Genomic DNA, 12939 nt, shown 5'->3' with positions numbered 1-12939 from the left:
CCCTCAGTGCACAGTGGGGCCAGTTGACCCCACGCACTTCTCCTCCAACTGGCGGCTCTAGGAGGAGAAGGCTATCTCATACAATGTGTGTGTGTGTGTGGGGGGGGGGGGGGGGGGGAGGGGATATAACTACACTAGTGGTCTGTAATGCCAAGTGGGTCGCCACTAGTATCTGTAAGAAAGGGTCCGTGCCACGAGATCCTGAGGAAGGCCTCCCAACGCTTCCTCATGCGATCTGAGGCACCCTGAAGTTGCCCCCACTGATCTCTGAGGGTATGAATAATATTGAGCCAGATGCTCCAGATAGACTCTACTGGGGCAGGGTGACGGTGCCTTTGATGGCTTCGTTGCAACGAGCTCTCCATATATGCCATGCGGCTATACTACTACAAATCTCCCATCTTTGGCTAGAACCAAGGGACCAACGACCAGTAGACGGAGCTGGTACTGGCACAGTGGAAGTACAAAGGTGAGAGACTTGAAGGGCTAGTCCCTCACCTTCCTCATATGGCATGATGATTGCGGCCTCAATGGCCCAAGCAACAGTGCCCCACGTAACAATACGCGGGAGCCCAATCCATAGAGAAAATGTATAGGAACCTCTGCCAGATCTGTTCGGCCTTTGGGCAATCCCAAAGACAGTGACACTGAGATCCCTGGGGATAGCCACACCTTTGCCATAATGCTGGTCTGTCCCCAATGGCCAACCAGTGCCAATGGCTAAGCTCTTCTGCGCTAGCTGGCATAAGACAAGGGTGATCTTCCGTCGTCGAAAGCTGTCCCACATCCGCTTCCAGAAATCGGGAGGCCCTGGGATTGCCAATGCTCTGCTGCTCCTGGAGTGCCATCCACCTCTTGACATCTAAATCCTGCGGCCCAGCCATGTAGTGTAGGCAAAGAAGGGGGTATTAGGCGACTCCTCTCTATTCTCAGGCGTTTACTCGCCTCATTCTATCTCAATACACTTCAGGCGATCTTTTCTTTATTGGGTGATGATAGTTCCTATCTAACTCATATGATTGGTGAAGCAAATGTGTTCTATGTGTGATTCATCGGCACTCTTCTTTCTATCTTTGGAAAACCCTGGCACATAAGCACAAGTGTTGTACACCTCTAATACCTAAAACCACTCGACAATGATGAGATTTGGAAGTGCCAGATGCTATGAGTGTATGTCCTCTCCTATCAAGAAACATAGAAGCAGTCTAAGCATGCATAGATGTAATCTGCATCCTTTCTCCGCTTAGACCAAGAAAAGAGCAAAGGAATAAACCTCTCTTGGGAGGCACACTCAAGTGGGTGCGCCATACGCACTTATCAATGAGGGCCATTCTCTCCCGTGTATGATTAGGTGCATACATGTTTAGAATAGCAATGTGTCTTCCATCCTCCATAATTATTATCCACTACGCTCTAGCGGCAAAAAGACACCATGGCCAATGATGCAAGGCAAGATAGGGTCTAACATGAAAATACATACACCACCCTTGGTCCCTGAGCTCCCGACCACAAGGTGTGACTATAATATAACTTGGCTTGCATTGAGTTTATGCTCTTGCAAGAGTAACCTTCCATGACTGCAGAGTGAAGGTGGTTTTGGATAAGGTGTTTTTGATGATGCTGAAAAACATTACGAAGTCCATGTATGGAACTCCAACCTGAAGAAATCCTTGATGTTCGGGAGAAGGCTCTCTAGGAACAGAGTCCTTAGAGAGTTTTTGGTCAAGTGGAAGTTCTACCCTTTAGAGGAAGCCACTTGGGAAAAAGAAGATCAACTAGTAAAGGATTACCCCCACTTTGCGAGATGAGGACATCTCGCGTCTTTCAAGTGGGAGAGGATGTAAGGTTCCTCCTCAGCCCCTAAAGATGTATAAGTTCTCCTCTCAGTCTCCTATAATCATCCCCTATTTCAGAATGCAAGAAAACATTGTTTTCCTTTGTTTTTGGTCTAGAGAGAGAAAATATTCTAGAGAGAGGTAATACAGTTTTGAGATATTGTAGTTGATGTAGGAGGACCCCCCTCTGAGGCGGGACATGTCTCACATTAGGGAGGGGAAATGCTCCAAGAAGAGTTCCACCTCTCCTTCCCATTCGCCCATTGCTGTGTAGTATGCTGAGGTGCATGAGTGGCTGCAGGGGGAGACATTTGAGGAGCATGTTCAGGCCGCCTCCTACTGCGGCCTTCGGATTTGGAGCAAGTTGACCCTGGTGGTCGCAAAAACGGTACTGATTTGCTTTGCGAGCAATCTCCATCCTCTAACGAAAATGTGAGCCATCCGGTCTCTGTAACAAGATGTAACCATCAGTGATGGATGGGTCAGGAACAAGAATAAAAACTTAGGGTATTCCATTAGAAGTGGCGGTAACTGTTGTGGAAGTAAACAATAGGTACTTCTAGGTCCTATGGAAGCGAACAACTTCCAAAAACCCCGTGGAAGAGTGGGAAATGTGAGAGAAATTGGAGTAAGGCGTTAATCCTCTACCTCTGGATCAAAGTCCATCCGGTACTCGAAGAAGGATAATTTCCACAGGTCAAGGGAAACAGGCTGCTGGCAAGTGCCTGAGATGTGGCTTCCGGGAAGTTGAAGTCAACGTGGAAGAACCCTTGTGCAAGTAAACGTTAATCAAGAAAGTGCACAACCAGTTGAGAGCTGTCTTCATTTCATTGTCAATGTCACTTTGGAGGATGAGAAGCTCGTCTTGTGAAAAATTGATAGTTCTCTTGGCCTGTGGAAGTGGAGAAGGATTTGCTTGGGCAGAAGCCATAATGCCAATCAAGGAGCAGGTGGGCAACTTGAACACAAGAATAATTTCCGTAAGCTGATGCAGGCAAAAAGGGGGAGAAGCTTATCTATGCGGGAGAGGGGAGAAAATGGCAAGGGCAGATAAGAACAGATTGGCGGGCAGGAGGAGGTGAATGGCGGGCATGGTGAAGTTGAAGGCAGGCAGGAGGAGGGCTGCACAGTGAGGAGGATGCAAGGAGAATGGCTGGCAGGATATGAAGCGCATAGATGTGCAGCAGGGGGGAGAGGTGAATGGCAGGCAGTAGGAAGGGCTGCGCAGAGAGGATGAGAGCAAAACGATTGGTGGGCAGAATGTGTGGGCACAACGGTGTGCAGCAGGGGAAGACGCACCAGCAGTATGGGGAGCTCTCAAAGTCGATGCTACCAGCCAGCAAAGCACTCAGTACTGGTGCTATTTACTATGGCGATCAAACAAATTGCAAGATTTTGGTCACTCACCGTATCCGTTCCTTATCTTTTTGTTAGATTTGTAGTACATGATAGGAGGAAGAATTTTGCTGAATCATTTATGTGTGCTGCTGAGTCATGATACCCTTAAAAAAACTTGACCAAGCCAATGAGGTGATATAGCCCAAGTGGTGGTGGTGTTTGCCAACTTTGCCTAGGACCAGGAGGTCTTGGGTTCAAAACCCCACAAGCTGCTTCCTTGGTGGCATCGCCTATGGGCAGATAAAAAGCACTTACGTGCGGTGAAAAACAGTAACTACGGGAGGATCTTGGGCCTAAGGCTAGTTGTGAAAAAATAAAAAATAAAAAATTGCCCAATGCTTGTCAATGTATGTGCTGTAGTGCCTTATCGGCCACTAATTAAACTATTATTAGGAACACGTGGATAAGATTGGTTTGCGATTTTTTCCCCCGAAGAGTTTCAAGCATGAAAACCTAATCAATCATTGGGATATGGGTTCTGGCAAGCCCTGAACAGACCTCCTTAAGGTAGTATTAAGTAGATTTGAGTTATGACAGTTACTATCTTAAAAGAAGGCTCTCAATCCTTTTTGTTTCATTCCTGTTCAGACAATATGTCTCATTGTTTGTGGAAAGGATTGTTATGCTTACAAGTAATCTTATGTAAGTGCTGTGGAAATGAGGAGTTATTAACAAGGAAAATTTGCATCATTATTGACACATATCCTCGTGGTGGTTGTACTTCCTTTTCATGCAGCTGAAACTTCCTGGGGTTGGACCTAAGGTTGCACTTTTAGTCCTTTGGGTTGCTTTTGGAAAGTAAGTTATTTTGATGAGTTATGAGTTCATTATTTCTCTAAGTGAGGTTATTATTTTTGGTTCTATGTTGGGTTTTTTCTTGTCTAACCATGTTATTCATCTACAATTTTTTTTCTCATTGAAATCAAGGTTAAGTGATTGTGGATAAACATGATGAGGTTATCTTAGTGATTGCTATTGTGCTTTATAGTCAGGATTGAGGCCACAATCTTTCATTGGGAAGTGTAAAAGAAGTATGGATTGTGCTTGTTGTTTTCATATTTTCCATAGCATTCCTTAAAATGTAAAACACCATAATGTTGTATTAGGAAGTGAAGGTTTCCCAACAAAGGAATATCCACTTGAAAAAATTCCCTTTTTTTTTGTAACAGGGAGCATGGATCTAGGAATTATCAACTTAATTAAATACTTAATGTCAACAAAGAAAAACCAAGACCAGCAATCCACACTAGGGGTCAAAAATTGGCCTGTCAGGCCCCTTAGGTGCTTTATAACCAAGGGGAGTATTTGTAGTACGAGCTTGTGGTTGGTCACCGGATCACCAAATTTCCAATTTAAATTTAATGGTCAAACAAAATATTGTTGAAACGGGTTGTGCTCTGCACAGTGTGCGGGCCTGCCTTCCACCATTGCCTGCCTGCTTTCTGCCCTCTGCACAGCCTTTCTGCCTGTGTGCCCGCCTGGGCCTGCCCGTCCGCCTTTTGCTGAGCCCCAGCCCGCCGCCCCATTCTGCCACTCAGCCTGGGCTTTCCGAAACATGTTTCTTTTTGAATGTGTCCTCCTTTTTCAAGTTCATATTTTGAGCATCATGACCTGACATTAGCAACTAGCTTTTCTAGATTTGAGCATTAAGCTAAATGTGAAGTTTTCTTTTTGATACAATAGCAATTAATATACATGTCAATATACTTTCTTTGCTGCTCACACAGTTGCGAGTTTTCTTGTTTTCTAGAGGGCAGGAAGGCTTCATTGTTGATACCAATGTCAGAAGAGTATGTTGCAGATTGGAGTGGGCTCCGGAAGGTTCCAATCCAGGACAAGTGAGAGCATCACTTGAGACCTGGCTTCCTAAGAGCTTGTGGCCAGATATAAGCTTCTTATTTGTTGGCTTTGGTCAGCAGGTAGTGCTCATCCATTTTCACTATATCTTTCATGTTAGAATGCTTTGGACTATGATATGATGGGCTTGTATAACACAATGGTACTTGATGCTTAATGAAGAGTAACATGGCTTGTAGGAGTTGAAATGTGGCGAGGGCCTATTTATAACTTGTAGTCTTGTCTGAGTGATTAACTGGTGTAGAAACAATGGTAGAAAGGGGAATGCTACTTTGACAAGGATCTATCTAAGAACTAGTTTATTACTCACAGGCCAAATCATAGACAGCTAAGGGGTGGCAAAGTCGCACGCCCATAGGTGAATGATTTCGTGTGTGAAGATTTTCATAAGTAGAAACACCCTCAGATAACAAAGGTTTAGTTACATGTAGAATATGAGTGGCAGAGTTGTGTGTCCAAATGGCCACTATCTATGAAACGGATCTAGACCAAATATCAAAGAAATCAACACATAAAGTCCAAATCTAGCATCCATTTGATAAGTATCAAACGCATGAGAAATCGATGTGATTATGATGAAAAGAGAAGAAATCCACATTCACATGTAGCAAAGAAGGTATGTGTATAAGGCCTAAGTGATTTAACCTCTCACCATAAGGATGGCTATCAAGCTTGCCATGAATCCTAGACCATGAAAGGCCATCTCCATGAAAGGAGTCATGAGTACCTGTAAGTGTCCAAGATAAGAATGATCAAAAGATCCCTACAATGAACCCAAGGCCCTATTTATAGTAGCCTTGCCCATGGCCCATTATTTACATATTTTGGACCTTAGTTTTGCTACATTACAAACCATCCCTTCCCAAAGATTTTGTTCTCAAAATCATACAAGATATCCACAATTCATCATAGCCTCAAATGAAATCAATGGGAAGTGGTGAAGGCCCAAATATGCTCTCCAAATGTAAGGAAGTCCATAAGTCTTCATCTCCTATGCATATGTGTGGGACTGTTATGGCAGCTCTTGTTGTAGATAAAATCCCTTGAAAGATTCTTCATGAAAACTCTATGGAATAGGCTGCAAATCATGCATACAGTTAGCCAATCATGTCTGGCATCATATTCTTCCATTGTGTTGACCAATGAAGCTTGTTAGAGTAGAGCATCGACCCCAACAGATCTTATCAAAATTATCCAAAAATTACAGCATGTATATAATCCCAAGTATTGTCCATTTTCTCCATACAAATCATGCCACTTGGTCAAGCAACATCTTCCTCAAGTAAACCATGTTGTTGCACATACTCCAAAGATTGCCAAGTAGCCTCATCCATGGGCAATTGCTTCCACTTTACAAGGAATTCTTCAATGTTCCTATTCCTCGACTCTCGTATCCTCTTGTCCACAATTCTTTCCGGCTAATATATGATCTCCCTTTTTTCGTCCATGGGTGGTAGCTCTTCAATCTCTTGTGGAAGAGTGTCCATAAACCTCTTAAGATTGGACACATGAAAAACATCATGAATTCTTGTAGAAGAAGACAAATCAAGCTCGTAAGCCAAGTTACCGGCCTTCTTGACTACCATGTATGGACCATAATATCTATGAGTCAAAGTTGGATTGAAAGATCTCTTGAGAATATTATGACGGCTCTTAGGAAGCTTTAATAGCACATAGTCACTTTCTTTAAACTCCATCTTACGCCTATGCTCATCCACATTTCCCTTCATGACATCTTGAGCCTTCTTCATATTGTCCTTGCAAAGTTGAAGAAGCTGTTTTATCGTTTTCACTTCCTTGGCCAAAAGATTAACCATTTTGTCCTCATAAAAGGCAATAGATGGCACATGTACTTGATACCCATAGAGAGCCTTGAAAGGTGACATCTCGATACTCAAGTGCTTGCTTGAATTATGACAAAATTCAGCAAGATAGAGCCACTCATCCCAAGATGTTTGCATATCGTGACAATAATGTCTCAAATACACTTCAAGCCATTTGTTTTTACACTCCGTTTGTCCATCTGTTTGAGGGTGATAGGCTTTAGATGGAGTGATTTGGGTTTCCAAGCTCTCATATAATGTCCTCCAGAAAGTACCCATGAACTTGGTATCCCTATCACAAACTATGTTGAGTGGCAAACCATGTATCTTGAATACATGTTTCATGAATTGCTTGGCAATGTGAAAGGCCCCATAAGTAATCTTTGAAGCAATGAAATGGGTTGATTTTGTGAGTCTATCCACCACCACAAATATTTGATCCCATCCATGCTTTGTCGTTGGTAGACCCGTAATGAGGTCCATAGAAATGTGAGTCCATTTCCCATCCGAAAATGGCAAAGGATGAAGTAATCCACTTGGAAGTTGATCGCTATCCTTATTCTTTTGGCAAGACATACCTTCCAACACAAACTTCTTGACATCTCTCCACTGGTGGGTGTTGGACTCACACACTCACACACACAAACCTGCACATTAGGGTTAGGTGCAAGGTAGAGAAGCTCACACACAGAAATGAGAGAGAGAGAGAGAGAGCCAAAAGTGTGCTATCCACAAAATGCAAGTCAACCCTTGCATGTGTGCCACATCCATATAATATAGAAGTACAAAATATTATATGTTAGAGTGTCCTTTCACACTTGATGTCCAAGGGAAAAAACCACATGGGAAAAAGTGCCCTTGGTTAAGCCCTGTTCACACATAGCACTACCATAAGTGAGCATATGCCTACAAATCCCCCCTGTAGTGGAAGTGTGAACCTGTACAAGGTAGCAGATCACTCTCTGTATGAGAGTAAGCCCAAAGCTTTGCGGAAAGCTTCAAACTTTTCTCGAGGTAAAGCCTTTGTGAATAGATCTGCAACATTATCCTGTGTAGGGCAATAAGATAAACTGATCTCCCCTGCATGTAGCCTCTCTTGACATAGTGATAATGAATCTCTATGTGCTTGGTACGTGCATGAAATACTGGATTTCGTGCCACGGCCATAGCACTCTGGCTATCAGTGAGAATGGTGGTGGGTGTCTGCTGACACTCACAAAGATCAGCCAATAGTCTCCTCAACCATACACAATCTACTGTAGCTGTAAAGACTGCCCTGTACTCAGCCTCACAAGTAGATGTAGCAACAGTGGGTTGCTTTTTACTCAACCAAGATATGCATGAACTGCCAAGAAAAAAATAATTCCCACTAGTGAATTGCCTGGTATCATAATCACCAGCCCAATTTGAATCACTGTATGCATAAAGCTGCAAGCTGCCCCCCCTGGGATAGAACAAACCAAGATCCAGGGTACCCTTGAGATAGCAAAAAATGCGTTTGATTGCTTGCCAATGCTTTGTGCCTGGGCTGTGCATGAATTTGCTCAACAAAGACACTCCAAAAGATATGTCTGGCCTCGTGTTACACAAGTAAATGAGGCATCCCACTGCCTGGCTGTAAATGCCGGCCTCAAAAGGCTCTCCAATATCATGCATAGTAAGCCGTACACCTGGTTCTACCGGAGTAGAAATGGACTTACATTCATCCATGTGAAACCTTTTTAGCAAACTTTTTATGTACTTAGTTTGCTGCATAACAATGCCATCATCTGTATGCATAAACTGTATGCCGAGATAGTAGTGTAAAGGCCCCAAATGTGACATATCAAATTCAGCTTTCAAATCAGCTTTGAAATCTGAAATTTGTGCTTTGCTTGTACCTGTAATGAGCATGTCATCTACATACAAGATGACTATGAGAATATCGGCATCGGTTTTCTTCACATACAATGTGCTTTCAGCTGGACTATTCTCATAACCTTGGCTGGCTAGATGAGCATGTATCTTATCATACCAAGCTCTTGGAGCTTGCTTTAATCCATACAATGCTTTGTGCAACCTGCATACTTTATGTTCCTCACCAGGAACTACAAAACCAATGGGCTGATTTACATATACTTCCTCCTGTAAATCCCCATTTAAGAATGCAGTTTTGATATCCAATTGATGCACTTTCCATCCTTTATGGGCAGCCAATGCAATCACTGATCTTATTGTGGTCATTCTCGAAGTAGGAGCAAAAGTCTCTTCATAATCTATTCCCTTTTTCTGGGAGTAGCCTTTAGCCACAAGTCTTGCTTTGTACCTGTCAATAGTACCATCAGACTTTCTTTTGACTTTGTACACCCACTTTGTTCCAATTACATACTTGCCTTTAGGCAATTCCACAAGATCCCATGTATTGTTCTTCATGATAGAAGAAATTTCAGCTTGCATAGCTTGCAACCAATGCTCATTCTCATGTGCTTCTTCATAAGAAGAAGGCTCTTCTGAATCAAAGAGACCACTCATTGCGAATGCAGACTCCCCACGATGTACATTCAAAGCATGGCTGGAACTAGCCCTTGTTCTACCTGTGAGTGGAGCTGCAAGTTTGCTTTCTTGCAAAGTTTTCAGCAACCATCTTGGCACTGACTTAGCTGTGTCTATGGCTGTTTGCTCTTCCCTGACAAGATCTTCCACTTCTTCCATAGAAGGGGGCTGAATGGCTGGCTGGTCCACATGTTCTACATGTGGATTTTCTTGTGTAGGGGCTGGCTGATCTGAATCCCCCCTAATTGCAATGGGTAAAAGTCCATTAAACATGTTCTGTAAGCCTGTATCATTGCTTTTATACAAGCTGTACATGGGCTGTTCTGAATTTTCAGCAAATACCACATCTCTACTTACAAAAATCCTTCGTGTAGTTGGATTATAAAGACGGTATCCTTTGCTTTCATTGCTGTAGCCCACAAAAATGCATTTAATTGCTTTGTCATCAAGCTTTGTTCGGAGTTGTTCTGGCACATGTGCATATGCCAAACACCCAAATGTACGCATATAATCCACTGTTGGCTTTCGGCTATACCAAGCCTCAAATGGTGTTATGGTTTTCAAAGCTTTTGTTGGACACCTGTTCAACACATGAGTTGCACACATTATAGCTTCCATCCAAAATTTGTGAGGCAACTTTTGTGCTTTCACCATGCATCTTGCCATCTCCATGAGAGATCTATTTTTCCTTTCAGCTACACCATTCTGCTGCGGTGTATAAGGCACACTACATTGGTGTTTGATGCCCTTTTGAAGCATATAATCCTTGAATGCATTTGACATGTATTCTCCACCTCTATCGGAGCGGAGTGTTTGGACTTTACATGCACACATATTTTCAGCCATTGCTACAAAGTGTCGAAAGCATGTAAACACATCTTCTTTCGCTTTCAAATGGTAAGCCCAAGCAAACCTGGAGTAGTCATCAATGAATGTGACGAAGTAAAGATGCCCCCCTATGGATGGTGTCCGCATTGGACCACATACATCACTATGTATGAGCTGTAATTTACTTTCAGCTCTAACAGCTCCATCTTTGGGGAATGGTTTCCGATGCATCTTTCCCAAAATACACCCCTCACATACATGTCTTGGCGGAGACTCAAGAGGCGGCATATTATCAACCATATGATGCTTCTGCAAAAGCATCAAACTCTGAAAATTTACATGCCCAAAACGAGCATGCCATAGCTCTGCATCATGCATAGCAGGAGTGTGGGCAGCCACTGTATTTGCATTATAAGTGCACTTGTCATAGCCGTCCAGCTTATACAAGCCTTTGTATCGTGTTCCAGAAGTGACTATTTCATAACCCTTTGATGGGTCTTTTACCAAACACTTCCCGTCTTCAAATTCAACCTTTAAACCTTGGTCGTTTATGGCTGAGACGGAGAGCAAATTTTTCTTTATCCCTGGAACATACAATACATTTTTCATACATATATTGGCACCATTGGCTGCGTGAAAGAGGCTCAATTTGCTGATTTTGACCTCAATTTTGAAAACCCCTAAATTGCAGTCAAAGCAACATGCCCAATTTTATCAATTTGTCCTGAAATTGAGAAATCCTCCAAATTGCACCTGCAATTTTCATGTGAATTTGACTTGCACAGAAGTGCCTGCAAAATCTGCATATGACCTGCAATGGAATGGCTGCAAATTTTGTATTTGTGTTTGACCAAAAATTTGTACAGAGAATACCTTTGGCAGCACGTGTGAGGATGCAGGTGCTAGGCGGGAGCACACAGTCGAGAGGCCTGCAGCTGTTGTCGAGTAGCACAGAGCACAGAGCACCATACGGGGCTTAGGCACCACTTGGAGCTGCAGGCGAGTGTATTCACGTGGCAGGTGGCGGAGGCGTGCAGGTGTCGTGAGATCTGCAGAGCTGCTGACGTGTCGGGCCCAGCCAGAGGCGAGAGAACAGCAGACGGGCGCTGGAGTCGAGTAGGCGAGCATGCGTGCTAGAGTCGCTAGCGACGTGGGAGGCGGAGGCGGCAGCTGTGGGCCAGCACGAATGGCCTGTAGCGGGCGAGCCAGGGGGCGGGCGAGCGCCAGCACGAATGGCCAGGGGCGGGCGAGCGCTGGGCGCTGGAGCCGGAGTCGCTGGTGTCGGAACGAGCGGGAGCCGTCACCTGGCACGAGTCGCTGGCATGAGCGAACGGACTTCCAGAATGGAACGTGGTCGGTCGGAACGGCGAGCGAGCAAGTTGGCGTTGGGCGACGGTGGCTGGACGGAGTAGGAGCGCGCCGGACGGCAGGTGCGAGGGACCTGGTCGGAGCAGCGGACGGACGGACGGCGCGTGGACGGAATGGCAGGACGGATGGCTACCTGCAGGTTGCTGGTGGTCGACGGCTCTGGGCAGCTGGAGGGGGGACGCTGTCGGAAAAACGCCGGCTATAAACGGCGGTGGTGGGCTCCCCACTAGTGCCGCCTGTTTTCGGCGGCCGAACGGTGGAGCACGACAGAAACCACGGACGGACGGCGAGGGAAAAAACACAGCGTCGACGGGAAAACACAGGCAACGGACGGAACGCCTGTTTTCAACGGATTTTTGCAGGGTTTCTTCTAGCTGCAGTTTTCCAAGGCCAGCTCCCAGCTCCCAGCTCTGATACCAAATGTTGGGTGTTGGACTCACACACTCGCACACACAAACCTGCACATTAGGGTTAGGTGCAAGGTAGAGAAGCTCACACACAGAAATGAGAGAGAGAGAGAGAGAGAGCCAAAAGTGTGGTATCCACAAAATGCAAGTCAACCCTTGCATGTGTGCCACATCCATATAATATAGAAGTACAAAATATTATATGTTAGAGTGTCCTTTCACACTTGATGTCCAAGGGGAAAAACCACATGGGAAAAAGTGCCCTTGGTTAAGCCCTGTTCACACAGCACTCCCATAAGTGAGCATATGCCTACATCCACATGGCTTTCCAATAGAAGCTCTTGCTCACTTTGTCATGCTCACTTTGTCAAAAGTTTTAAGCACACTAAGATGGCGTGAAAGTAGTGAAGAATGCATCTCATAAATCACCTTGGGAATGTAGGATGAGGTAGGAACCAAGTATGCCTTATCCTTGTGCCATAAGAGACCATTACGAAGCTTGTAATGAGGGAATTCTCCATCATCTCCTTGCTGTAATTTCCTGTAAAAATGGGTAGCACCTTCATTGATAAGATATTCCTCTTGAATCCCTTTGATCCATTCACTATATACTTTCATAATTGAAGTCATAGTACAAGCCCACATTCTTGACAATGCATCCGCAACCACGTTGTCCTTCCCGGGTGTGAAGGATATCTCAAAATCATATCCTTGAAGAGTAGCCAACCATCACTTTTGTTTGGGAGAAAGATTAGGTTGGGAGGAAAAATTTCAGCATCCTATGATCACTTCTCACCTTGAAATGTGCACCATAAAGATAGTGATGCCATTTTTTGTACATAAACATGCAACCCCATCTCCTTCTTAGAAAGCTTTCTATTGTCAAATGCA

General features: G+C 44.4%; 1 protein-coding gene across 2 annotated transcripts in view; it reads left to right on the top strand.

Moving 5' to 3' along the window:
* LOC147642376 (uncharacterized) overlaps nucleotides 1-12939 on the top strand; it is a 156408-nt gene that overhangs the window by 105978 nt on the left and 37491 nt on the right. For both annotated transcript variants that reach the window (XM_086805707.1, XM_086805706.1), the window contains exons 5-6: nucleotides 3970-4031; nucleotides 4984-5152. In XM_086805707.1, the coding sequence (XP_086661833.1) occupies nucleotides 3970-4031; nucleotides 4984-5152 (231 nt within the window). The remainder of the gene's footprint in view (nucleotides 1-3969; nucleotides 4032-4983; nucleotides 5153-12939) is intronic.

The sequence above is a fragment of the Cibotium barometz genome, chromosome 1, assembly GCF_041138505.1.
Source record: "Cibotium barometz isolate CiBa-2024 chromosome 1, ASM4113850v1, whole genome shotgun sequence".
NCBI classification, from domain to species: Eukaryota; Viridiplantae; Streptophyta; class Polypodiopsida; order Cyatheales; family Cibotiaceae; genus Cibotium; species Cibotium barometz.
This window is presented reverse-complemented; position numbering and strand designations above follow the sequence as displayed.